This window comes from Spironucleus salmonicida, chromosome 7 (assembly GCF_000497125.1).
Source record: "Spironucleus salmonicida strain ATCC 50377 chromosome 7, whole genome shotgun sequence".
NCBI lineage: Eukaryota > Fornicata > Diplomonadida > Hexamitidae > Spironucleus > Spironucleus salmonicida.
In genome coordinates this window covers 69,154-95,590 of record NC_090602.1, presented here as the reverse complement: position 1 = coordinate 95,590, position 26,437 = coordinate 69,154, and the positions used below count along the sequence as shown (strand labels likewise).

General features: G+C 28.3%; 18 protein-coding genes and 1 non-coding gene across 19 annotated transcripts; 13 read left to right on the top strand and 6 right to left on the bottom strand. All coding sequences in view use genetic code 6, as the record gives it.

The window, feature by feature from the left end:
• Positions 1 to 37: 37 nt before the first annotated feature.
• On the top strand, positions 38 to 871 carry SS50377_26722 (uncharacterized protein; the record flags this gene model as incomplete). Its single annotated transcript, XM_067910528.1, has 1 exon — positions 38 to 871. One exon carries the CDS (start codon positions 38 to 40, stop codon positions 869 to 871), a length of 834 nt encoding a protein of 277 aa, XP_067761215.1.
• A 115-nt stretch (positions 872 to 986) lies between these two features.
• On the top strand, positions 987 to 1,370 carry SS50377_26721 (uncharacterized protein; the record flags this gene model as incomplete). The annotated part of the gene is made up of 1 exon (XM_067910527.1): positions 987 to 1,370. The coding sequence occupies one exon, from the start codon at positions 987 to 989 to the stop codon at positions 1,368 to 1,370; it is 384 nt and encodes a 127-aa protein (XP_067761214.1).
• Positions 1,371 to 1,431: 61 nt separating this feature from the next.
• On the top strand, positions 1,432 to 2,298 carry SS50377_26720 (uncharacterized protein; the record flags this gene model as incomplete). The annotated part of the gene is made up of 1 exon (XM_067910526.1): positions 1,432 to 2,298. One exon carries the CDS (start codon positions 1,432 to 1,434, stop codon positions 2,296 to 2,298), a length of 867 nt encoding a protein of 288 aa, XP_067761213.1.
• A 10-nt stretch (positions 2,299 to 2,308) lies between these two features.
• SS50377_26719 (Transmembrane domain-containing protein) lies at positions 2,309 to 2,869 on the bottom strand (the record flags this gene model as incomplete). The annotated part of the gene is made up of 1 exon (XM_067910525.1): positions 2,309 to 2,869. One exon carries the CDS (start codon positions 2,867 to 2,869, stop codon positions 2,309 to 2,311), a length of 561 nt encoding a protein of 186 aa, XP_067761212.1.
• A 62-nt stretch (positions 2,870 to 2,931) lies between these two features.
• Positions 2,932 to 3,822, bottom strand: SS50377_26718 (DNA polymerase sigma family protein; the record flags this gene model as incomplete). Its single annotated transcript, XM_067910524.1, has 1 exon — positions 2,932 to 3,822. The coding sequence occupies one exon, from the start codon at positions 3,820 to 3,822 to the stop codon at positions 2,932 to 2,934; it is 891 nt and encodes a 296-aa protein (XP_067761211.1).
• Positions 3,823 to 3,858: 36 nt separating this feature from the next.
• SS50377_26717 (uncharacterized protein) lies at positions 3,859 to 4,086 on the bottom strand (the record flags this gene model as incomplete). Its single annotated transcript, XM_067910523.1, has 1 exon — positions 3,859 to 4,086. One exon carries the CDS (start codon positions 4,084 to 4,086, stop codon positions 3,859 to 3,861), a length of 228 nt encoding a protein of 75 aa, XP_067761210.1.
• A 58-nt stretch (positions 4,087 to 4,144) lies between these two features.
• Positions 4,145 to 4,546, top strand: SS50377_26716 (uncharacterized protein; the record flags this gene model as incomplete). Its single annotated transcript, XM_067910522.1, has 1 exon — positions 4,145 to 4,546. The coding sequence occupies one exon, from the start codon at positions 4,145 to 4,147 to the stop codon at positions 4,544 to 4,546; it is 402 nt and encodes a 133-aa protein (XP_067761209.1).
• A 498-nt stretch (positions 4,547 to 5,044) lies between these two features.
• On the top strand, positions 5,045 to 5,605 carry SS50377_26715 (uncharacterized protein; the record flags this gene model as incomplete). The annotated part of the gene is made up of 1 exon (XM_067910521.1): positions 5,045 to 5,605. The coding sequence occupies one exon, from the start codon at positions 5,045 to 5,047 to the stop codon at positions 5,603 to 5,605; it is 561 nt and encodes a 186-aa protein (XP_067761208.1).
• Positions 5,606 to 5,842: 237 nt separating this feature from the next.
• Positions 5,843 to 8,266, top strand: SS50377_26714 (Ankyrin repeat-containing protein; the record flags this gene model as incomplete). Its single annotated transcript, XM_067910520.1, has 1 exon — positions 5,843 to 8,266. The coding sequence occupies one exon, from the start codon at positions 5,843 to 5,845 to the stop codon at positions 8,264 to 8,266; it is 2,424 nt and encodes an 807-aa protein (XP_067761207.1).
• Positions 8,267 to 8,276: 10 nt separating this feature from the next.
• On the bottom strand, positions 8,277 to 8,930 carry SS50377_26713 (Transcription elongation factor Ef1 like domain-containing protein; the record flags this gene model as incomplete). Its single annotated transcript, XM_067910519.1, has 1 exon — positions 8,277 to 8,930. One exon carries the CDS (start codon positions 8,928 to 8,930, stop codon positions 8,277 to 8,279), a length of 654 nt encoding a protein of 217 aa, XP_067761206.1.
• Positions 8,931 to 8,997: 67 nt separating this feature from the next.
• SS50377_26712 (uncharacterized protein) lies at positions 8,998 to 9,600 on the top strand (the record flags this gene model as incomplete). Its single annotated transcript, XM_067910518.1, has 1 exon — positions 8,998 to 9,600. One exon carries the CDS (start codon positions 8,998 to 9,000, stop codon positions 9,598 to 9,600), a length of 603 nt encoding a protein of 200 aa, XP_067761205.1.
• A 7-nt stretch (positions 9,601 to 9,607) lies between these two features.
• Positions 9,608 to 16,003, bottom strand: SS50377_26711 (uncharacterized protein; the record flags this gene model as incomplete). Its single annotated transcript, XM_067910517.1, has 1 exon — positions 9,608 to 16,003. One exon carries the CDS (start codon positions 16,001 to 16,003, stop codon positions 9,608 to 9,610), a length of 6,396 nt encoding a protein of 2,131 aa, XP_067761204.1.
• Positions 16,004 to 16,068: 65 nt separating this feature from the next.
• On the top strand, positions 16,069 to 16,866 carry SS50377_26710 (Beta-giardin; the record flags this gene model as incomplete). Its single annotated transcript, XM_067910516.1, has 1 exon — positions 16,069 to 16,866. One exon carries the CDS (start codon positions 16,069 to 16,071, stop codon positions 16,864 to 16,866), a length of 798 nt encoding a protein of 265 aa, XP_067761203.1.
• A 1,236-nt stretch (positions 16,867 to 18,102) lies between these two features.
• Positions 18,103 to 20,247, bottom strand: SS50377_26709 (Dolichyl-diphosphooligosaccharide--protein glycosyltransferase; the record flags this gene model as incomplete). The annotated part of the gene is made up of 1 exon (XM_067910515.1): positions 18,103 to 20,247. One exon carries the CDS (start codon positions 20,245 to 20,247, stop codon positions 18,103 to 18,105), a length of 2,145 nt encoding a protein of 714 aa, XP_067761202.1.
• Positions 20,248 to 20,383: 136 nt separating this feature from the next.
• Positions 20,384 to 22,750, top strand: SS50377_26708 (Myotubularin-related family protein; the record flags this gene model as incomplete). The annotated part of the gene is made up of 1 exon (XM_067910514.1): positions 20,384 to 22,750. One exon carries the CDS (start codon positions 20,384 to 20,386, stop codon positions 22,748 to 22,750), a length of 2,367 nt encoding a protein of 788 aa, XP_067761201.1.
• Positions 22,751 to 22,889: 139 nt separating this feature from the next.
• SS50377_26707 (uncharacterized protein) lies at positions 22,890 to 23,237 on the top strand (the record flags this gene model as incomplete). The annotated part of the gene is made up of 1 exon (XM_067910513.1): positions 22,890 to 23,237. One exon carries the CDS (start codon positions 22,890 to 22,892, stop codon positions 23,235 to 23,237), a length of 348 nt encoding a protein of 115 aa, XP_067761200.1.
• Positions 23,238 to 23,335: 98 nt separating this feature from the next.
• Positions 23,336 to 24,517, top strand: SS50377_26706 (uncharacterized protein; the record flags this gene model as incomplete). Its single annotated transcript, XM_067910512.1, has 1 exon — positions 23,336 to 24,517. One exon carries the CDS (start codon positions 23,336 to 23,338, stop codon positions 24,515 to 24,517), a length of 1,182 nt encoding a protein of 393 aa, XP_067761199.1.
• A 91-nt stretch (positions 24,518 to 24,608) lies between these two features.
• Positions 24,609 to 26,273, top strand: SS50377_26705 (Histone acetyltransferase Elp3; the record flags this gene model as incomplete). Its single annotated transcript, XM_067910511.1, has 1 exon — positions 24,609 to 26,273. The coding sequence occupies one exon, from the start codon at positions 24,609 to 24,611 to the stop codon at positions 26,271 to 26,273; it is 1,665 nt and encodes a 554-aa protein (XP_067761198.1).
• Positions 26,274 to 26,364: 91 nt separating this feature from the next.
• On the top strand, positions 26,365 to 26,437 carry SS50377_t20125. Its single transcript has one exon. It is a non-coding gene; the product is annotated as a tRNA-Arg (tRNA).

Here is a 26,437-nt window from a genome sequence, read left to right as displayed (position 1 = left end):
TATAGTAGTATAGTTAGATGTAAAAATTATTCACAAAATGTCACTTCCTTAACTACCAAAATTAGATTCAATGTCATAGGCTAAGTATTTGAAAACACTGCCAGGCTACATAGAGACACCATTACCATAGCTTTTAAAGTTAATTTTAACTTAAAAATAATCTGGTTTACTGTTATCCACACCATGTTTAAATTTTGGAAGAGTACCGTCAAATGTTAAGTCTCTGAAGTTTATTTATATAACTATGAGAGTTGGTAGTAAATTTAGTAAAAAGTTCGAAATCAGAGGTAGAGGTGTAGATTTAAATATTGAAAAAAAAGGCGAACTCTTTAGAGTCAGAGTTGGAATTGCACCAGAACCTGGCGAATTCAGAGGTAGTATCACTATTAGCTCAGAATTCGAAAGAAAAATGGTTGTAGTCACTGGAGTTGGGATTGAAAGTAAAATTTCAGTTGATGCTGAAGTTTCGATGTCAGAATTATAATAATTTCATCATTAGAATAATAGCATTGATATAAGTGAAAATGATGACGATTAAGACTTCCAAATGTGTGGAAACTTAGATCTCAAATTTGTCAGGAAGATCTAAGATTTGGCTATGCCATAAAGCAAGTTGGATTAAAAATTAAAAGAGAGTCACGAAATGGTTGCTAAAAGATATGGATTTGAGATAGATAAAGTTAGGAAATAATTTAAATATGAAAGAAGAGGATCCGTCGAATAACGAGTAGAATTTGACGGAAGTTCAACAGAGGATAGTTAAAAAAGCTCGCGAAGAGATTGGGATAATAAAAGTGGTGTGTATAGAGGTATAGATTTAGAAATTAGTGTTCTAGATTGGTTTATGGAGTTTGGAAAGTTATTTGACTGATAGTGTTTAATATATTGATACTATATAATATTAATATTTTTATTAATTGTTTTAATACTTACTTTACAAGTTTATGTATAATATTCATTAGATGTTGTTAGTTTTACATTCACTAATGAAAGAGGAAGAAGTATTATAAATAATCGAGTAAAATAATGATTTAATTAAGATGAATGTTTAGCTAACAGATCAGCTATAGGATGCATATATACAAATAAATCAATTATAAATGGAAAATGATGAATTAGAAATGACATCATCATAACTTAAAACTTAGTTATTAGATGAATCAGAAGTTTAGTAAAAGAATGAGTTACTAGCTAAGGAGCTCGTTACTGTTCAAGTAGAAAATCATTTTTATAAATATTTGAAAAGAGCAGAAGAAATTCAAGAAGAATTCAGTTAAAAATCACTTATTGATTAAGATAATGACATAAAAGCTACTATAGAAGACTTAAATGAGAAATGGTAAGCTAAAAACTATGTCATATCAGAATGATATTTTTAACAATATTATATAATACTATAATTAAATTCTTTTTCTCATTCCGCAATAATTAATGCAGTCTCCTGGCACATAGACCCGTAGAACCCTCGAAGATGACTTACGTGAAAATAGATTTAGAACTTCTGGAATTTAAGCCACTGGTGCTTGTAATAAGACACAGCGTATACCTATGGAGCGTGTTAACGTTGAAACAGTCCCTTAAAAAAATATTTTGAATGCTTAGATTTCCGTTTTAATTGATCCTTTACACGATTAACTCAATAAAAATCACTGCATCATGCTTTATAATACTATATAAGTTTTCAAATAGATTCACTATGATAGTGGAAATCGTGACTTCGGAGATTTCTTTGGACCAGAGTGCCCAGTTAAACTGCTTGGCAAAATTAACTTTGATGAAAGAGAAGCTGTTCTGGTATCGGCAATTATCAATCTGGTAGATGAAACATTAAGTAGCATTGAGGAAACTAGCATCAATACTGTTGTAAGCTGTTTAACACACTTCTTGCGTGATATGGATGCCGAATATGGTTTTAGAAAGTTGTAAAAAATGGATATTTACTAGAAATCTAGAATAGTAGCTGCCAAAAAGATGATAAAATTAGTTAAGGGAAATGCCAACCTTTTGGATAATAATGATGATGATTCCCTGGCCAAAATACTTACACCATTATTTGAGAAAAGAAATGTTAAGATGATGGAAGAGTAGCTCAAATTGTAGTTTTTCCGTCAATATAGACATTTAAACACCATTGAGCCACTTCCTAAGACAGCTACCATTTTAAAAAGAGCATTCCCACTCCGCTATTCTGGCCCAGCTATTCCTTTCCTCGAACTTTTATGTGAATCTTCTCAGAAGCTTTTTAATATGACCCTTGATATTTTCTGCCAGGAAGTCAGATTTGAACAAAAGAAGTGAAAAACAATTATCATTTTATAACTCTGCCAAGGCATCCCACTATTCCACCGACCAGAATTCCCAGGGCCACAAAAACTGCTCCTTAGAGCTAGAATCTATTTGTCAGGGCCAAAATAAGCAATACAACCAAGCCAGTTTTCTCTTATAATTTGTATGCACCAGACCATGTTGACTCAGTATGAAACAATGCTGCTGATGCAAAAGCAGCAGGTACTATCATTGTGTATTGAACCACGAATTCACCTCCAAAATAAGAAACAAAACTGATCCCAACTGCTGTGAAAATGCTTACAACAAGCAGTGCCAGAGTTGCAAGCAATCCACGGTGGAATTCAAACGCTCTCCCTAGATATAACATAAATACTGATAACATAAGTGTATCTGGGTGGTTGCATGTAAAAAGTGCGGTGAAAACACGGTATGAGAAACCTTATCCTGGAATTAAAAGTAGTAAAGAAGATACTTAAAACATTGATGGAAAGAGTGATAGTAGGAGGAGCAAAATAGTCACTCCTGATGTTATGTGAGTCTAGTTAAAAAAGAAATTTCCTAGAAAGAATTAATCAGACATTTAGAGGAAAATATGGAATAAATATTATACTTACATATAATTAACATAGAAATAATACTTTGTCATTTTTCGTCTTCTTTACTACCACTTTTTTGCATTTTGGAACGTAAGTCCTCTGCATCTTAATCTATAGTGATAATTGATGATAATATATTTCCGCTTTTTATTTTTAAATTATTATAACATGTTTTGAATGTTTATTAAATTTTATCCCAATTAGTGATAGATCCACCGATTTCTATTTTTCCGACTATTATTACGATATCTGGAGCTCTGCGTTCAGGAAATTATTTTAGTGGTTAAAAAATATAGTTCCTATCTTATATTCTACCATCTTATATTTACTGCACTTTGCAGTCAAATTTACATCCATAAAATTTAAGGAATTTTTTTAACAACGTAGATAAGTCTTCAGACTATTGCTTTTCTGAAATAAAGGCTTTTATTAATTAAATTAGTAAATAACTACTCATACCACCTTCCCTTAATTTATCAATGCTTTAACTGCGCATAATTTATCTTAAAATCTGAATTAAATTTTTAATCAAGATAGGTAAATTTTTGTTATTTTCTACATCATTAAGTACTTATATTCCTGAATGAGAAACATCAAATTTAATATTATGTATTGTTCCTTTGACAATAGGATGAGAGCAATTAATAAACTCGCACATCGTTTCGTTCTTTAAGGCCTTATACACGTCACCAATTTTAATATTTGTAACAGTAAAGTCCAAATCTGCTCCATAAAAAGCTAAATTAGAAGCTAAAGAACCAGTTAGGAAGACACGCGATGCAGAATAAAATTTGATGATACATTTTTTAAGTGTCTCAAATGAGGTATTATATGCTTTAATTTCACTAGAAGTTAAACTAATATAACTCAAGTAAGTTTAGATCTCTATTTACAACTGATCTTCTGCTTGTGGATATATTGAAGTGAGTGGGTTCATTTTTAAATGGAAGTGAAAAGTATTTTTATATAAAATTCACTTATCATTCCCAGTACTAAACTATTTAGAGTTATCCAATAAATATCTTGCGGTGTCTTCATTTAGGTTAATTGCGATATCATTGGAAACCAGAAATGTAATCAATTTAGCTCCAGCTATATCGTTTGATATAATTTTAGATTAAATCTAGTTATCTTCTTATTTTATTCTTCCAACTTCCTTTAAATCAACATGAACACGATCTTCTTATACAGATTTTTTCATTTGTATATGAATCATAAATATATAATATATAGTAGAGTAAGTTGTCAATAGACTATTAATGGGGAAACCAATAATTATAGCTCCTTCTGATAAGCAGGTTCGATCTATTATCAGTATATCTAAAACAACAAATAAATATCAACAATAAATAGGCATACTTCAAAATATCAAGGTTTACCAACTTGAAAATGGGGAACTTGAGATTGAAGTATAAGACGGGACTATTCTTTCTATATTGAACTTCAACTCAAGAGAATATGAAACGTACTTAGAGCATGAATCAAAATGTGAGAACTGCAAGTTAGGGAACTGTTAGGATATGCAATAACCAAGAACAAAAAGTCTACATTCTAACTTCACCCCATCTCTTGCTTGTGACACTCAACTTAACTTTTATGGTTAAGAGTATACAGGATTAAGCAATAAGACAAGAAGGCTTGACAAATAATGGTAAGATTGAGTGATGGGTAAAGTTATTATTATATTAACAAAATCATTTGCTTAAAGCACCGTATGAATATGCTAGACTGATAACTATTAGCAAACATATGATCCTGGTAACGTGTCTATCTGATATTTATTATTATGTAATTTAAGTTTCATTGGCTTAGTTTGTTTCTCTTTTACTTGTTCTATTAGTTTTAATTTTCTATAAATAATACAACCAGTTTACACTAATCTTTTAATACAACTAATTTACCCTTTGTTTTTCTTTAAAATCCTTCCATAGTCACTTTATTAAAATCTATTTTATATAGTTGATATATATTATGATTTATATTTCAACAACTAATAACACTAAATTATTAAATAATAAGCAATACTTTAGTAACTGGTATTTTTATTCCGTATCTACTATACGTAGTATTATTATATATTATGGATAAATTTACTTTTTTATTTAACGAATTTTTCACCACAATAACCTATTTTTATCATATATAATTTCTATCCAAAAATGAACCCGCCTAAGCGTCTCAAAACACTCTTCAATTCGATTCCATTATCAGCGAAAACAGAAATTCTTAAAAACTAGCAATTTAAGAACACTCCATCTGCGTAGAACGCTGATGTCGTTTTCGTGAAAAACGAAATCCGCTACAATCAGTTCAAATAGGTAATGTATACCAGGTAGCAGGAACACCGGCGACGCACTATTAAAACTGCTGTTCAAAATGCAGATAAATCGATTGATATGATGAAAAAGTTTATTAGAGAATAGTTCCGAGTTTATTCGAATGCTAATATGGGATTTCTAGATGTTAAGACAAAAAGCTAATTTTCATAAAATGCTGTTGATGTATACTAGATTGATGTAAACCCTAAGGAGTTTTATGCACGTGTTTTTCAAAAAATGGAGACTGACTATGAAGTATATGACGAAGACTACAGACGACATATTACTTATGAAAATCGAAAAAAGCAGTTAGATATGACGATGATGGGGCCAAAACCTGCTAATAATGGTGAGATTGAAGATATAAAAGAAGAATTTTAGCAATTTTATAAAATGATATGAAACGGTCAGTTCACTCTTGTTTTCTAGTATTTTATGGGCTATTACCTGTCCAAAACCATACGGAAATGGTTGCGATTGCTAGTAAAAATGCCAACGATAGATTGAATTTTGTATATGAAATCATCATTTTTATATAAATATAATTATTATATATTCAGACAATAAATATGTAGAAAATAATATATATTACTATAATATAATAATGCAAATTTTAGAAAGCGCCAAAAGCATTCCAAAATGACTCTGAACTAATGGTTTTAAGCAGCCAAATCAGGTGATTGTGCTTTCTTATTATAAAATAAGTAATCCCATTAGACTAAGTAAGACTAATAGTTTCCTAAATCTACAGCATTAATATATGCAGTTGAAAATAACTAATCAGCTGCTGCAAAACTTCTTATAGCATCCGAGCGTGGAAAATAAAATTTTTATGGTTGGACTGCTTTACATACCGCTATATTTAATAGCAACGTATAATTGACAAAATTGCTTTCACCATATGAGAAATCTATTCAGACTAAATCATCATGGAAAAGTGTACCCAGTAATACTTCACCGTTATAACTTGCAATGTAGTTAAGAAATGATTAATTAGTGGAAATACTTTCGGAAGAACATAATGGTTATATTTTAGCTTTCTAAGGAAATTTCTCAATAAATGGGCCCGATTCTATTGGCCGTACATCTCTACATTACCTTGCATTAGCAAATACGTTTAACTTATCAGAAAGTTAGTTTTAAGAAATGTATAACTAATTAGGTAAATAGTTTGATAATTTAGGAAAGACAGCTTTAATGCTAGCATCAGAAGCCAATAACCAAGAATTTTTCCGTTATGCAAATATTATTTCTTGTGAATTTTAAATCTAGATAAATTCGCGCGAGAATGACCTTTAAAGAGGAAATACTGCAATGATGCTTGCTGCAGAATTAGGTAATCTTGACGTAGTTTAATTATTGAGAGAATCTGAAATTAGGCTTACTAATTTTTAAGGAGTTTCTGCACTAATGTTAGCAGCTAAAAAGGGACATGTTCAAATTGTGAGAGAATTAATGCAGTATGAAAAAGGATTTTAAACTACTATTTAAAGCTAATAAATTCCAAAAGGAACAACAGCGTTAATGTTTGCGTTTAGTAACTAGCATCACGAGTGTGTATAGGTTCTTATTCCTTATGAATAAGAGATCTAAAACTCTTTTGGGTAAAACTATAGAGAAGTTGAAAAATTATAACCTAGATTATCGGTTAGAGAAAGCATGCTCAACTCAAGTTAAATACCATAAGAGAATAAGTAATTTTTCTAAGCATAGCTGGAAGATAATAAACAAAGTCCAAGACCTAATAAATCTATTTATTAATAATCGCCATAGTATAACTAATAATCATCTAGTAATGTGTAGTATCAAAATGCATCGTCGAATGGAGTATAGTTATCTTCAGCATAGTCGGTAGTTTAATAATGTCAATCATGTGTAGAACTAAAAGACGACCTCACCAAAACTAAAAGATAGCTTATGAAAATAAATTAATAGGTAGAAAACTCTATACTTGATGATGATGTAAATTTAATTGCTTTCTTTAATGAAATTATTGCAAAATTTGCTGGTATTCTAAATAAAGCACCTATTTAAGAGGTTAGCATCGAGGAAGCAGGTAAAAGAATTTTTAATTACTTAAATGATCTTACTACAAATCATTCTATCTTATCACCAAAAGAAATTGATTAGGTATTAGGTGAAAATAAAATGATTAAAGAAGGATCTAAGCGATTTGAACTTGTTAATAAAACATTGACAAATTAAATCAATGATATATAATAAGAGAATGATATTCTTTAGAGATAATTAACTGACTACAAAAAGTAGAATGATTTATCTACTTCAACATGTAGTAAGTTTAAAGATGATTATAATAAGCTTTAAATGCATTTAGCAGAAGCAAATATGTAACAAGCACGGATTAATGAAATATTTGACTTGGGACCTAATGATAACACTATTTAATAATTATTATAAATAAAGAATGAACATGCTGCATTATTAGGAGAAAGAAATACTTTTTAGTAGGAATTAGACAAAATAGTAACATATAAAGATAAGTAAATCAATGATTTATCTAAGGAAAAAGATATAATCTAAGATTTATACTGCAACTTGTAAGAGGAAATATCTTCGATTGATTAAGAATTGTAAAAGGAAAAAGAAAAAAACTTTGCTCAAAGAGAAAGATAACTTTAGTTGCAAGATAAATGTGCAGTGCTTGAACATAGAAATAATTAATTTATGGAATAAAAGGACAAGTTTGTAGAATCTTTAAAACATTACAAAAATATTGTTGATTAATTTAAATAGTTATTATAAGTTCCTTACTCAGAAGACATTGTTTAAGATTTGGAAGAGTTTATCTCAAAATAAGATAACTCACAATAAATCTCTGATCTTTTACTTTAGGAGAAAGACTAACTATAGTAGTTTATTTAAGAAAAGGAGTTAGTAATAAATGAATAAAATAAGCAGATATAAGATTTATAAAATAAAGCAAATGCTGCTTAAGCTACTAATTTAAGGACTATGCATTAATTTAAATAATTATAAGGTGCTCTTTAGGAACAATAAAATAACTTCGTCAAGATCTTTGAAGAGGGAAGTCTTTTAAAGTGAGTGAAATTTTTCAGATATCATCTTCATCATCATCTAAAATTTACTTTTAGAATAATGGCTCTTCACTAGTTGATTCTTTGTTAACATCGTCACCAATACTTTCTTATATTTGATCCAATTCATCTTCGTAGTATTCTCCTTACGATTCACTATATTCCTGTTATTTTTTAGATTTTGATTTATTATTATTTGACTTTTTCTTAGTTTCGTTCTTAGATTTAGCTTTAATAGCCTCTAAACCATTTAATTCACGCTAAATACGATATCTAAAATTAGTTTCTTATTCACCCTCTCTAAGTTGAAATATGTGTTGCTCACATTATGCACATTCAACTCTACCTATAGTTCCATGTGGAGATTTCTCAATAAATAATACAGTGAGCTCATCACAGCAGCGAATGGGACTTGTTTTCAACATTCTAGCAAATTATTCCCATCTAGCATATACATTTTTTTCAGTATCAATTAATCGTATTTCAGGTACTCTATGTTTTGCATCACAAACTGTACAAACACATAAACCTTCCATTGATCTTTTATTATCAGATTTTTTCAGTGATATTTTAGCAGCACCAGGTTTATGACAAAATGGACAAGTATATTTTGTAATTTTAGATGCCGTCTTAGTTTAATTAGTATTTTGCGATTTCTTTTTCTTAGCCATAAATTAGGAAAGAAAAATTAATATTCACTTAAATCATATATTATAGTCTAAACTTTGGAGTAACATAATGACTTAAAATATATTATTTTAACCTAAAGGTTATCGAATAAATTTGTCTGACTTAGATTTATATATATTTGCACATGAACTTTATACTGGATGTAAATTAGGAATTAAGAGATCTAAAACATATAACGTAAATCACTATGTAGAAACATTTGCTTGTAAAAATTTTATTTCATGTCCGTTTGATTTAAAGATTTATGTATTCTAAAATGATGATCATTCTGCATTTTTTAGAATCATAAAACCACATTTACATGATATAACAGAAAATACAGACAAACCTTTTTATTCAGTACAAAAATTTATTCGTGCTAATCACAATTAAGATCGATAAAGTATGCTTGTTGGGTTATAAGACTTCATTAATAAAGCTTCCTCAATAAAAGATGTCATAGGACAACGTCATCGTTTCGAATTTAAAGCACTACCATTAGGCAGAACTACCGCATACGTGATGGAAGATTTATTACCATCAAATATTAATTTCTAAAAGAAGTAAACATACTATCGACGATAAGAAAAGGACTTGCTTGGAAAAGAAAAGGAAGCACTTGAATAAGAAAATAATGCAGTAATAGAATAACTGAAATAACTTTTAGAATGAAAAATTATCACTATTTGGTCTCATCAATTTTTACAAATCCATTTTGTTAAGCAGGAGCAAAAATCTAATATCTTTAATCAGCACTTAATTTGGGGCATTGTTGTGTAAGTTCGCTATATCTTCTCCCAACATTATCATTTATTCCTAAAGATGCGGATATTGACATAACTGTAGGATTATATCTATTACTTCGCTAGCTTATTATTTCAACACCTCTAAATTTATTTGTTCTTTCTTATTTAATTCCACAGTATGAATATCCAAATTATAATAAAGAAGATAGCCGAATACAGGCCTGTATATCCAAAGAATCAGATTAGTGTACTATTGAAATTCGTACATTTTCGCTTCTGTTAATACACTATGATATAATTTATCCTCTTAATAAATTCTTTCTATATTCAAATAGTACTGACTCATCTGAAGTTTCTGTTGTTAATTATTCGTTTAAAATAAGCTTTGCAGGTTGTTAAACGGATATATTATTCAATATTTTCCCAGATGATCTCATTATATTTAACTTTATTTCATTATGGTTAAATAACCTCCAAACCCTATTACTAAATCTATGCATTTATTAAAGTTCACATAAAGGCTATTTTAAGATTTTATACTTCACATCTTCTTTAAATTCATCAAACTTTATTGTCTATAAGTCAACATCAATACGCATATTATTTCCCATATTAAACATATAATTCTCAACTTTTTAACTTAACACATTTCGTTATTCTTGTCTATAATCTTCTCCTCTCTAATTCTTTTCAAATACACTAAAACTTTCTACTTTACACCCAACTTTCACTTCTTTACATTAAAATGTATAAATGTCATCGTAACATAATTTTTTATCTTCACAGAACTATATCAAATGCTCTGGATAGTCTTCTTAACAAAATTATTTAATCAATGATATTATATTTTCATACACTAATTTAGCAAAATCAAAATCACCAGTTTCTACAGTAATCATATTTTAATATTTTGATAAATCAAAACCAAACTTTAAGTCTTTTAAGATTAACCCTTAGCTAAACATACTTTACATCTTGTTTAATTTATTTTTAAGACGGTTATCAGGAAGGGTTGAATACTACTAAATTACACGCTTAAGTGGAACCTAGGATGTCAAAAACTACTCACATTATTATTTGATAATTAAATCATTATTATGGTAAATCATAGTTAAATAAAAGTCTGATGTTCCGAAACATTCCAAAAATTAATAATCCTATAGTAATAAAAGTTTATGAGTTACTATAAAAATTACTAATCTATCTCTTGCCGTGATATCAAGTTTATCTGAAATGAATGAATGCGCTTATAATTAAATTAGCAATTAGAGATTGGTAAATGCTTACTTGTATTACATTTTTATTTAAGTCATCTCTTTAATTAAAATTAATTATTTTTGGGGGTTATTTTTTCTGTTTTCATCAACTTCACATTAGTAGCTAAGCATTTTATCTGCAAATTATAAATAGACTATCATTGCATGGTTTAGTGCAGTAAGTCCTAATGCATCCTAATGATTAATGTATGATCTAGTAATAATTTCTTAATTTAAATCCTTTTTATAGATAGTAATTAATTCTTCTAACGATTCAGAATACAATTAAGCAGCTAAAGTCAGAGGAGTTGTTAATGGTATAAAATTAAGAGTTTAAAGCTTAATAGTTTGTGTATTTTGTAACTTTATCTCAGTTAAATTAATTGTTTTCCCTCTTTTAAATACTATATATAAATTAAATTTAGGGATAGAGGCTAACGATGATAATGACTGAGTAATATTTTTAGCAATTATACTTTACACAATTGATTTCTTAGCATGCGAAAAATTACTAAGTTATGTAGACAATGCATTTTATATTGACGTTTTAACTACACATTAATCAATATTACTAATATCAAAACTATCTTTAAATTACTGATTAAAGGATTTTAGTATTTATTTGTGCAGTTTGCAAACTTGGCAAGAGTTATTTATACAATATCTAGAATTTATATTAAAAAGCTAATAAAGATAAAAGAATTAAAACATATAACTATTTCCTATGATATCATTTACATCTTGAAAAACTTATAAAATTTTATCAACCAAAAAGTTATTTTTCATTGGATAAATTTAACGATAAATATGAGAATCGGGCTTATCTTTGTTAAAATTTTATTAAAAACTTTTATTTGACCAATAAATTGGTTCCTAGTTTTCATATATTAAATTTAATTTATCTACGAAATATGCAGTTAAAATTTAGTGAATATCTACTACTTTTTATGTTGTAACATCTTGCTAATCTATTTTAATAACTGGAAGCTAGTGACCTTAATTTTATGTATTGAACTTTTTCCTAGCTTAATTAGAAATTTAAACTTACTGCTCGATACTGTTATTTTAAAATTATTTTGTGGTATAATTTATTAATATTTTAATAATAAATTAATTTCCCGACATGCAAGCAAAGAGTAATCCAGATAATAAATCAGATATAGTAAACTAATAATGATTAATAACTAACCATAATTATGCTGAATTATTACTTAAAATTGATAAATAAAAAACATTAATTCCATTTAAATTACCAACTTCAAGTGGGATCGTCATTTTAGCAAGATCTTCAAATAATAACTTCTATTTATCTTTCTATATTTTTGCAAACTAATTCGTTAAAAACAAATAATTGATATTGACATTAGGAGGAATAGAACAATAAATTGCTGGTTTTGTTGCCTTAAGAGAAAATGTAGTCCAAAATGATCCATATGGAATATTATCTTCTAGAATATAAGAATTGCCTGTATATCTTTCATTTAGTTGATAATCAAATTTCGGAAGATTGTGCTAATTGCACAGAGTAGCGAAATCTTTCTGTGAATAAATAAATGATAGTAATATAGCATAATAATTAGATAACCCATGATAAGAAATTAATGCAACGAGAGATTAGAAGTAACTATTGGTTTAGTACTCAGGAACCAATTGTATATAATGCAATAGCTATGTTTAAAACTAATAAGTTAAGTAAGTTTATGACTACACTGCAATTTTAACATTACTTTTTCCTTGCACTTATTATTAAATTACATATTAGTGGTTTTCTTGTAATATCTCTTATTAACGCAAAACTTAGTTAAGTGCAAAAGAAATAGATAGTCCAGTATTTTGAAGCATAAGACTCCAAATCGGATCTTTATCTGTTAATACATATGCATCTAATGTGGTTACTATTTAACTGACCTCTTTCTTCTTTTTTTCTTCTTTCTTGTTTTTCTTATTTGATTTTATAATTGGTTTTTATATTTCTTATGATCTTTCAATTTATGGAACTAGTTTTTAAATTTATTAGACAACAATATTATAAAGTTCAAGAGAAAAATATTATAACTATGAAAAAGTAGATATCGTTTAGGCTTAAAACTATTAATTTAAAAGGGTAAAAACATGTGCAATTATCTAATTAACCTCTAACATACTATTTTATTGCAATAAACTACCTAATACACGACTCAGATTTCTTTATACATTAATGTAACTATGATTTAAATTAAGTATTGTGGTTAAATCCTCCTTTTAAAGTTTATAACCAAATTGAAATTTCTTTTCATACATCATACTATAAATATTGGCCTTACTCATACTTAAATTCTATAGGTTTATATAACTTTATGGAACGAATAAATGATTATTTGCCATAGAGCTAATAGTTAATAGCTCACTGTTCTCGTCTTTATCATTAGATTAGATCTATGAATTTAGCCTATTATAGTATTAGGTATTTAATAAATTTTGGGTATTAATTAAGGTTATTAATTCAAATTCTACAAAATCTTAGAATCCTTATTTTAAAAATTAAAGGGCAGATGGCAATTAAATATTATTATTTAGATAAAAGTCGTTTGTATCATTAAGTATGCCAATCTGTTATCTACATAGAATTTACTTTAAATGCTCATCACTTCTCCAAAAATGACCACAATCGCATGTATAAATAATAGCATCGATTGCTTTCTGCTGCTATTATAATAGTGCATTTTATGGAGTTCGCTAAAACTAAGTCTCATCCACACTTAAAGTAATAATAAGTTATCTAACTATTGCTATATCTGGTAATCTACGTAAATTTGTAAGATAAATAGGGATGAAACTATTTAATTAGAAACACTAGTAAAGCAAATTTAAAGATATTTAGTTTGGTTGCGGATTCTCAATTAAGAAATAATATATATGATCAAAATTATGATACAATTTAGAACAAGTAGATAATGATTTTGCCCCAAAATAATATGGAATTTGTTATTATCCTTAACAGCAATAGCAATTAGAAATAAGTTTGGACTTATTTAGAAATTTTGATAATCGATTAGCCCAAATAATTCTTTTGTTTAATTATAATAACAGATATGAATAATTAACTATAGTTCTGGATAAATTTTATGTAAAATTTCCACCTTCATTAATTGCTAGCGTAACAGGTTTTTGCTAATTTTTAAATGCAATATTAACTGAGTGTGTATCCTAAGAATATAGATTTCCATAAAATAATAACTTTGAAATAGACTATTTAGAATTATATTACTAAAAATAATGTATGGCACTTAGTACAAATTCGAAATCTTTAGTCATATTGAACGGATTGGTATTAAACTACTTTAACAAACTGGAATTTTATGCGAAACTGTCAAATGAATCATAACTTATTGATTTATTTACATTAAATTTTGGAATTTATAGACACTGACTAAAATTTTATGTTGCCTCGATTTATGATTCTCGAAATTTCATATCTTCTACCCCTTACAATTAAGTATGTTGATAAATATTTTCTCTTTAAACTTATAATATGCTCTTTGCGTCATCTTTTCTGAGCTACAAATTAGGCAGCTAATAATTTTTAAATAGATCGTTTTTGACCACATTTTAGTCAATTAATATTTATGATGAAAAATTAGTATATACTTCTTAAATGTGCTATTTACAGCACTCTGGAACTTGTTCTAAATTCTTATTTACTACGACGTCAGCAGGTACAGTTTATAATTCTGCACTTTCTCCAGCTTGCTCATAAAAATCAAATTTATCCCTAAATTCACGTTAGTAAATAGAACGGAAATCTGAGTAATTTTTCTACTCGAAGAAATAAATATTATCCTATTTTGGAAAATCACGTTTCGGCTAACAGCAAATATAAGGACACTTAATGCACAAATTTTCATTAATATGATAAATTGCAGCTAGAACATCTTAAGTAAGCGGTTAATTCTCCTTTTTTGATGTAAATTTAGTGAAGTCTGGAACTTTGTATTCTGAATCGTAAAGAATACCTGATCTACAATAATTGCAGCCCAAATATGTTTAAATAATTTAGGGAGTATAATACCCTGATTCAATAAAAGACTCTATTTCTGTTCCTGATCCTAATGCAAATAAAGTTATGATCAACGAAATTTTTACATCAGAAAAGTCGTATAAAGTAGTTAAGTCTCTTTATTATTCTGGGTAAACCAAAGGGATGCTTGGTAAGGTTTATCCAGAAGAAGAATAGGATAGCGGTAATAAATCTATTAATTATTATCTGGAGTCAGTTAAATTTCCTTACTATCTATTAATATTGGCCTTAAATAACTTTGAAAATAAATATCCTCTAAGCTATGCTGTTTAAAGCATAGCTTTTTCAGGCTTCGGAATGATGAAAATCTTTTTATCCATATCACCTCGTCTTTTTTCCAACGTTAAAGTATTAGGATAATAAGCTAAAATCTCAGGATTGTTGATAGCATCTTCTAAAAAATTGTTCATAATATTTAATAGTTCTTCATTTTAACTAGAGGAATAATACAATAAAGACTAAGCTTCATCATGATGGGTTAAATATGTAAAAAATGAATGGCACAATAAATTGCAGATTGCCATTTCTGATACTTTGACCTATTTTAGGTTTGTTGATGAAAAAAATGGAGTAAAATGATTGCGAATAAAAGGTTAATTTAATACGTATCTCTAAGCTATGTTAAACAATAATGGTTATATAATTCTATACATATTTGTTAAACTGAAATCAAAATCTTTTTCAGGCATAAAGGTTGGCTAATCTATTATAGATGAGGCTTGATTCATATCTGCCTTATTAGGGTACTATTAATTTCCAGGATGTGTAAGATCAGGAAATGCCTACCCTACAAACTATTGTTATGATATTTTAGAAAATCCTGTTATAAATTCAGTGTTATCTGTTTTCCAATCTGCAACAAACGGAGTATAAGGATATCCAATATAGCTAGAAGGAAATAGAGCATTATGAACAACATATGTTTTTACAATATCATCATTACTAATAACGGATACAGGTTACTATATTGGTATGTGTGCTTATTGTCCAAAAGTAAAAGTATTTCCAAAGCTCATTTACAAAAAGGAAAGATTTAAATTCGTTATTTAAGATATTATATACCTAACATATTATTGCAAAAATGTTCTAGAAAACATAATCCTTGCCATGCTCAAACACACTTGGAAAAACATTACCATAGAATCTACAAACAATTCAATTAGTATAGAAAGATTTTTAAAATGATATGACTTGTACTCTAAACGAAAAACGTTAAGTAGATTAGTCAAAAGCAAAACTAATTAATGATGGTATTAATGAACTAATTAGATTAGTTACAACAGAATAAGAGAATTTAAGATCAGAAATTGACCCTTTGAACGATGATTTATCAAATTAAATCGAAAATACTCGTGATACAATGGAAAATTCATTGTCAGAATTATCCAATACTTTTAATTTAACTATTAAAGAATATGAAGAATAATTATGTATATTAGAGAATGGTGTTAATTAACTCATTATAGATAGAGAACTAGCGTTAAATTCTATGAAATCTGAGTTTATTATTTCTTCCGATAGACTTCAAAAATAAATAAATGATGAAAGAGTAGAATAAGTAAAAATATATTAGAAATTATAATAATCAATAGAAGATTAACTATTGAAATCATAAAATACACTAGACTCTGAACATGAACGAAAAGTGTAATCTCATACGTATGCCCGCGAAGATCTTATTGCTTCTGCAAAATTAGTACAGGGTAGTATTATGAAAAAGTATGGATCTGTATTAGACATTTTAAATCAAATAATACGTGATAATACTTAAGAAAAAGAAGATAGAATATTAGGGGAAACATTAGCAGCTACTACTATTTAAGATATAGTCAAGAATATGAAAAATAGTTTATCACAAATCGGTTTACTTCAAGAATGAAAAATTAATTCGTTAGTATACTTATATTTTATTAGTATTTATTTTATATCTTATCCTCTGGTTTTTGTAAACGTTCATGATATGAAACAATAATATATATTATAATTTATCCACTTTTCTAATCATTATAAGATACATTTTATGAGATATCTTTTATAATAAAAATACATTGTCGGAGCTACTTACTTTAACAAAAATTATGCTATAATAATCCCTTATAAATAAAAAAATAAGTTATTTATTTATTAATCTATAATAACATTTATAGTTCTACTGAATAACTTCGTTTGGATGCAATTTTAATATTTTCGCTGCATTCATTAGTTAGCAGAATAAAAAATAACTATTTCTCCTATAAATTTATTTTAATACTTAACAATAATAAGATTTTCTTATAGTTTTTATTAAACCATTATAATTCTATACTTTATACTTATTAAAATAAATTTCCTGAATAATTTAAAAATCTAGCTTATGTCTATTAAAAATATTCATATTTTATATTAAGTGGAGTGATAAATAATACGCACCTAAAGTTTCTTTATATAATCTTCTGTTTCAAAATGGAAAGAAATTTTATGATCGCAACGCGGCTAGAAACATGACTTGACCTTTTGAAACAGAAGAAGTATCAAGTATACTTTTACTTTATGCTACTTACTACTATATTAATTGGTGACAGTCATTTTTAAATATAGAACAAATTTAATTAATATTGAGACAACTCAAATAATAGCAAATATTCAAATAAATTGAGTAATATTTCAACTAGAAAAAGGCAAATTAATTTATATTATTTTATCATCTATGTATATTTATTCACTAAGTTAGCAAGTATAATTATTAACTGTAACATTAATCTTACTATTACTTTTAATAATTAATACTAATAGTGATCTAATTATATATTATTCCTTAATCTTTAAGATTATGATATGTATTGACATGTTTAATATAACAATAGTATAGGGTTATAAATTACTATTAATTTTGATACAAGTTTTTAGAAAAAGATATAAAACAAACAGAATAATAATACGGAATTTTACATAAAATATTTTCATGTATTTAGGTTATCACATTAAATCTAGTAAGCATAATAATATAATCAAGTATATAGATTACTAAGTTTTTGCTTTTTACAGCTTATTAAAATGTTAATAATTAGAATATTAGACTGGATTGTAAAAAATTCGATTAATCTAGTATAATATGTAATAAAATAGCAAAAATGAATCAGAAATTTGTAGCATCTTTAACCTTATATACTCTAACAATTAAACGTTCGCTACTGTAAACTTCTTAGAAAAGGTCCATTTTATTAGCATATTTCATATCTATAGTGCTATTTCTAACCATATCCTTTGCATCTTAACCAAACTATTCATCTAATTTATGATAAATAAATTTATACATCATAGAATTTTTCATGGCATGAGATGCACGTTAATCTACTCTGTACTCGTGATCTTCATTATAATAACTTCTTTCTTTTATAGATCTAAAGTATTCATAACCTTGTCTAAGCTCAAAATGATTATTTCCAGAAATTCTAATAGGCCACATAAATTTACCAATATCATCACCATTATATCCACTTGCTGCACCAGATAAAACTAACATATAATCAACACCAATATCCTTACATATTCTCCAAGATATAGGTTCTGGAGAGGATAAAATTGCGCCCATTAAGCCAATCCAATATGGAGATCTAGTCATATTATCAACATAAATTTATTTATCTCCTACCTAATTAACTTAATAACCATAATCCCACCAAAATCCTACACGGGCATTTTTGTGTGTATTATGCTCTAACCAGGCATAAACTTCACGAAAATCGTCTATATATGTTGGTTCCCCATCAACCGATCCTGATCCTAATATTACTATAGAGGGTTAAGAATACACATATTTAGCACACCAAAGAGAGTGTTGAGTAAAAGAAAATATAAAACTACTTATTAAGGCGACTGCTGATGAGAGTATTATAAGTTTCATTTTTGATGACATATAATCATATTTCTTCTATTCAGCCTACGAATTTTTAACTTTAATAGATGTTAAAGCCTATAGTACTTTACTGATAACATATCCACCACAAGCAGCTGCAGCGGGTGATGCGAGTAAAATCATTCTGGACATTACAGCTGAAAACCAGGTCGTGGTAGTAAGATAAATAATCATGAATACACTTCCAGTAGATGGTTTTACTAATAAACCAAAATAGAATCCTATTGGTAAAACTACTGGTAAAAACCAAGTATTAAAATAAAAATTACTCCAAATCGTAGGTTAATGCTCAGATACCGATGCAACCAATGGATTATGGGATTTTGCATGCGTTGGTGATATAAAAGACAAAAATCTACCAGTAATTTTAGAAAGAAGGCCGACTTTATAAAAAACAGGTAGGGCTAATACTATCAACGAAGAAAATAATAAAATAATATATTTTTTAAGAGCTATTTAGGAAGTCGGTGTTAATAGTTTATTAATGTTTTCTAATAATTCCAAGCCAGCTAACAAAAAGAATACGCCAATACCAGGTAAAGCAATAGACTATTTGAACACAAACCCATACTCTCTCCAAACAAGATTCATCAAAGTATAACCCACTGGCATCCAAATCATAAATGCTGCTTTAATCTGCTTAGTTAAACTTCCAGATAGGAAGCAAACAAAAACATGTAATGGTACCAGACATAAGATAAATGCAAATCCACCCCAAGAAAATCCCATATAAAAGAATGCTATAGCTGCTAAAATAGGAGAGATAGTATTTATACTTGTATTAATTTATTTTTTATCCGCACAACCACAAGCTCTAAGCCAAAGGTCAAAGCCAGCTACCATAGCTGTAATAGAATTTGATTCATTATCATATGATCCAGCTACAGACCGTTGAATAAAACCTGGAATAATAGAAAATAATAGGGCAGATAATAAACCAGTTAAAAACTTAGAATCATCTGAGTCATCAATCATCAAACCAAAATCAAATGAAAACAAAGTTCCAATAACTGACATAACGGGACCCATATAAGAACATGCCTATAATATAGTTATTGGTAAATGTAAAACATATTGACAAACTTTGACAAAAAATGTAGCAGTATATTGTAATCCGGGGTACATAGTAGGTAAAATAACTCTAGATAATGGATACCAAGTTCTATCATCCATCCAGTCAGAAAATTCTTCATTTCCATAATCATTAAGATAAATTGCTGTCTTGTATTAAAAATATGGATCAAATTCATGAATAACTGTTTCATATCTAATGTTAGACATAAGTCTACAGAAAAATGCTAAGGCTAAGATAGATACCAAAGTTATTATCATAAGTGGTTTTTATACCTTTTTAACAAATCTCATTTCGTGGAGTGAAAAATTAGTAGAGAAGTATTATATATTAATAAAATAATACGTTAAATTAAATTAACTAAATATGATTTAAAATGAAATATTTGTCTATAAATCAGATATTGTTAATTTAACATCATAGATATAAATGAAACCTTTCAATACTAAATAAAATATACCAGGCATAATTCCATATAATTAAAATGGGCAGCTTGTAGTAACTAATTTTAAATTATTATTTTAAACTCCTTAATTTTGTTTATTGTAGCTTCCTCTAAGATTTATTAAAGATATAAAAATTTAAGAGGATAAATCTATCCTTTTTAAAACTTTCTCTGTATTGCAGTTTACTATCAGTGGAAATATAACTAAAGGGATTGCTATGATACATGGTTTTATGTCGCCAGAGTTTTCTAAGTTTTAAATATTTTGGGATTTTAGAGCTGTGCAAAAGATATATATTTAATAAGGAACTTTAAATCATTTATCAGTAATATACTCTTATTAAAATAAGCGATTATTTAAAGATCTCCAGGTATAGAAAGTAGAAAATGGGAGATTTTTATATGATCCGTTTATGGAATACTCTAGATTAGGAGTTAAAATAAGCTTACCATCAACAGAATAATTGGCAACTATGATATTTGGTTAGATTATTGATTAACATTTATTAGCATATTTATTAAATACTAAACCATAATACAAACCAGAACATTATTTAAAGTCAGCAAGTGCGCTTTTAACGTAGAATATATAGAATATTAAATATGGAGAAGAATTTTCGAATTAACTCATTAATTTTTATTATGATCCACGTTGTTTATTTGATTCAGACCAATAGTTTTACACCACATTGGAGGCACATCCTTAAAATACAAAAGAATTTTTATAAAATTACGAAATTACATAAAAGGAGTTGAAAGAATAACTAATTTAAGATGAGAAATTATCAGAAGAAGCTTCTGATTCATAACCTGCGTTAATTGCATAAACAAAATCAATATTCAAAAATATCAAGAATGCAGTTAAATAGTAGTTTTAATAAAACACGGCTTCTTAACCCTAAGTTTTATAGCACCCTTTAGTATTTGCGTCAGAATCATATGGTCACGGACTATTTTTTAAGAGCACTTATTTTTTGTAGTCACCAGTGTTAAGATATCATTTGAAAAATTTTATTAGTAATAAGCTCCCAAAATTTGATTCCTTGCACTCTCCATAATTAATGAACAATATAAAAATATCTTATTTAAATACTAATTATCTCCATTCTCCAACATATCCGTGTATTTTAGCTGTACCTATAGCGTTATCTGATAGTGATATTGTACGAGCAATGAAATTCCGTTCACGTGGAAGAGCATGTACATTATCTTATAATTATAAATCAGCTACTTTATCACGATCTGCATAACCTGGCTCAGGATTTGGTCTATCAAGAGAAAACGAAGATGAGAAATTATTAAAGGAAATGAGTAATAACAAACTAATAGTTTTTGATGCTAGACCAAAAATTTCAGCAATTGGAAATGTTCTTTCTGGTAAAGGTTTTGAAAGTAAAAGTGCGTACCCATTTGCATAAACATACTACTGTGGTATTTAGAATATTCATGCAATTAGAGATAGTTAAGAGATTATAGCGAAAGGTTTGTATGATTATCTATCAGGGAAAGAAAGTGCTGAAAATATGCGAGATTTTTCGAGAATCTAGGATATTATTTAGTAGGAAGGTACTAAAAGCGAAATATATAGAGTTTTTTATTCATCGAAATGGTTTGATCATTTATAATTGATATTATTTAGTTCAAACTCAATAGCCTAATTAATAACTGAGTAAAAACAGAGTGTGATGGTTCATTGCTCGGACGGTTGGGACAGGACGTCATAATTAACTTCTATCTCAATGCTGTTAATGGATAATTACTATCGGACAATTCGTGGATTTTTAATCCTTATTTAGAAAGAATGGTTGAGTTTTGGCCACATGTTTGCGACTAGAAATCGTTAATTTGCTAGTACCAAGGCATCAAGAAGAAAGGATAAAGAATACTTTAGTTACGTAGAGGAGTTTAATATTAATAATACATTTGAAGAAAGATCTACTGATATTATAAATGGATAAGATCCTAAGTAATTACCGCTCAAATAGTCAAATCTACGTTTCTCTGCGTCTTAAACATCTCCTATTTTCTTTTAGTTTTTAGATGCTGTATATTAGGTTATTATGCAACATCCGACTAAATTTGAATTTAATTCTGATCTCTTAGTTTTTCTTGCAATTGCATGCATGTCCGGCAAATATGGTGACTTTTAGTGTGATAATGAACGTATGAGAGTTGACCACTCTATTTATACGGCAACATCTAGTTGTTTTGATTACATTATATAAAATCCAGACAAATTTGTCAATGTTTGTTATAGAAATGTAGATTTAGAAAAACAACAAGAAGTTATTTCATGTAGTTGGGTTAGTTAGGATTTAACTATTTTTTGGGAGTTATGGAACTAGTATTGAATGATATTATTTTAATATTAAACAAATTTTATGTTCATTAATGTACTAATCAAATAAATTGAACTTTCATTAAATGTTATACTTATTTTAAAATCATATTTATTAAGAATATTACTATATTTAATATATAATTTAAAAAATGAATAATAGCAAAGAAAACCAAATGTAATTGCCGTTAGATTAAGACGTTGATTTAGAAATGAATGCTCAGATTTATTTTACTAAGCTTCCAAATTTAAGAAAATATGAATTGAATATTATGGCACCTCCTAAGGTCACAATAAAAACTGGCTAAGAGTTTGAAATTTTTAATTATGTAAGTCCTGTAAGATAAAAAGAAAAACTTGTCAATAAAAAAAATCCCATTTAAAGAGGGCAAAGAAAACATCTCAAAAAGATTGAATTGGACTAGATTGATTCAGTTGAAATTTATGGACTAAAGTCGCCTGTTAAAGTTTATGAATCTGTAATATAGTTTAGATAATGATAATCAGTATTTTATAACATATATATTTTTTAAGATTTAGAAGCTGACCATTTTGAATATCATATATATTATATTAATATTATTAATAGATTAAAAACATGGATGTAATTTATCCATAGGAAATGCTTTAGTTATAATCATTGGCCTAATAACTTATTTCTACATTATAAGAATTATCTCCAACAGATCCACTTTTGTTTTTATATGAATAATTTGTTAATAATGTATAACCACTTCTAAGTATTACTAATCCATAATTATTGGAGTTAACTAAAAATCCAGCAGTCAAGTTAGACAAAGTATAGCTAAAAATTGAAGAAATTTATATTATTACTGAATAATTTAATGCGTAGATAAAAGAAAATTTAGAGTATATTGAATAATTTGCGAAAAATACAAATTTTTTTGAAGTTTCGCCAACATTTTAACCATGGGCAGAATTTTGCAAGATGGATTTAAATATTTTTAAAACAGTGGAAATTGTGCACTACGATAGTTAAAAAATGTAAGTTATAGATCTTTTATGTAAACATAAAAAATATGTATATGTTCATAATTTGAATTTATGTGAAGTTAACTAATTTGGAGAATTGTGTAGTTTATGCTTATATACACGATCAGAAAGTTGTGAGGAAGGCTACACTAGCTGTGCAAAGTAGTTCTAACTAGAATCTAATGTTGAAGAAGCTAAATTGAAGCATAAGACCTATCTTTAAAAAATAGATAAATTAGACCAAAAGTACTCCAAATTTAAAGAGTTCTAATTTTAAAATTTAGTAGATTCGCGGCTGGAGGTTATTTAGTAACTGTCTAGAATTATTGTTATCTAACCTCCTTTATTGGTGCAGAAACCCAATTTTCGTAAATATTTGAAATATATGCGCGATTTAAATATATTTATTAATACCTATGCAGTTTAAGCTGAAACATAGTTCAGAAAGTAATGTTTGGATAATTACTTCCACTAAAAATGCCAAATTACAGATTTCGATATGCGAGTAGTCGTGAAGTAGCTGTAGGAGAGAACTGGATTCTGTCTTTAAGTAGAAAATAAAAAATCTTGGGACTGTTAGCTATAAATAGTAAGATAACTTTAAACGTAAATGATACAGATATAGAAAGAGTTTTCTGATATTCAAAGCTTTTACAGAAACTCTACTTTTGACAATAAAAAATTACATCAAGAAATGAAACACTAAAATGAAAAATTTGAGGAGAAAACTGAAAATATCAAAGAAACAGTACGTTGGCTCTCAAAGCAATTTGATAAAATTTAGTGATTTTGTATACTAAATTTGCAGAATATATACAAAATGTTATTATATATTATTATACAATATTATATAAATTATACTAATTGTTTACTCCTTAATGACGACCCCGTTAGAATTCATAGCCGAGTAAATCATATAGTAGTACCGCTCTAAAGGCTCAGTCACGAAGACATTTGCAATACATGTTGCTGCTAAAACGGCTGAAAAGTTCTAGCTGGACACCCAGCCATAATTAGCTCAGCTTCTACCATTATTACCATATTCTTTCCACTCTATTTTGCTAAAAAAGCCAGTAAGATCTGCATCTGGAGTGCAGGTTATAGCAGTAATGTGCAAACCACATAGATGCCCGTAGTAAGCCAAAACTGGCTCATCTTGCACCTACTGCGGTGGAGGCGCTGACTCAGATTTCTAGTATTCAAGCCAAAGTTATACTGGTTATGAGCCGACTTCAATGCGTGCAATCAGGGCCCGTTACGACCCTGTGGAGCAGACAAGAGGTCGATTAGAACAACTAAAATCTCTTGGTCATGATGCTGGAAAATATGAAGTCGTTTTGATGGGTGGAACTTTTATGAGTTTAGACTAAACGTACCGCGATTTTTTTATTAAAGGTATTTATCAGGGCATCACTGGCTATACTGCAGAAACAGTAAATGAAGCAGTATAAAATGCTGAAGTTTCACACCAAAAGCTTGTGGCTCTTACTATAGAAACTAGACCAGATTATTGTGAACCACGACATATTGCTCAAATGCTGCGTTATGGTACTACTAGGTTAGAAATTGGTGTTTAATCTGTATATCCTGATGTTATCGCCCATATTAATCGTGGTCATACGTCTCGTGCTACCGCACGCTGTTTTGGATAATCGAGAGACGCTGGATTTAAAATGATAGCTCATATGATGCCAAATTTACCATTGACTACTGTAGAAAGAGATATCAGAGGTTTTTAAGAATTATTTACACAAATTCGTTACAGGCCAGACGGATTAAAAATATATCCTACTTTGGTTATTAGAGGTACTAAACTTTATGAAGACTGGCGTACTGGTAAATATAAGCGTAGATTGCCTCATAATGAACTAATTTAGCTTTTGGCAGATATGCTTTGTATTACTCCACCGTATGTACGTATTTATAGAATTATGAGGGATATACCTTTACCATTAGTTACATCTGGAGTTGAAAGTGCCAATCTCAGAGAGGAGGCACTGGCTGAATTAACTAGAAGAGGAAGAGTTTCAATGGAAATTCGCCAAAGAGAAGTTGGTATTATTGGTACTAAGTCTGCAGAAATGCAAAGAAAATTTGATGTTAAAAATTCATTCTTCGGTAGAAACTAACTAGAAATTGTAAGAAGAGATTATTCATGCTCAGGCTCAATTGAAACATTTTTAAGCTTAGAGTAGCCAAGTGATGCAAAAAATCCACCTGTTCTGCATGGATTGTTGCGTTTAAGATTATTGCCGAGAGGTGGCAAGCCAGCAGCATCTGGAATCCGAGCTGAATTACGTGGAGCAGTCAGCTTAATTAGAGAAGTTCACGTCTATGGATAAGCTGTAGGTGTTAGTAAAAAGAGTTTTTCAGAGTAGCATAGAGGCGTAGGTAAAATTTTAATTGCCGAAGCGGAGAAAATAGCTAGGATTGAGCATAAAAGTTGCAAAGTTACTGTTATTGCGGGTGTTGGTACTAGAGGATACTATTCAAAATGGGGATATTAGTTGGATGGTGTTTATATGAGTAAGATGATTCAGTGATTTAATTTATTCTATAGAATTTCTTTTATAAAAATAATAGAAAAATATGATATATTTAACTATTCTAGCTTTATAGATATATTTAATCTATGCGCCCTTAGCAGAATGGACAATGCGTTGGACTTCGGATCCAAAGATTGCGGGTTCGAGTCCCGTAGGGCGTA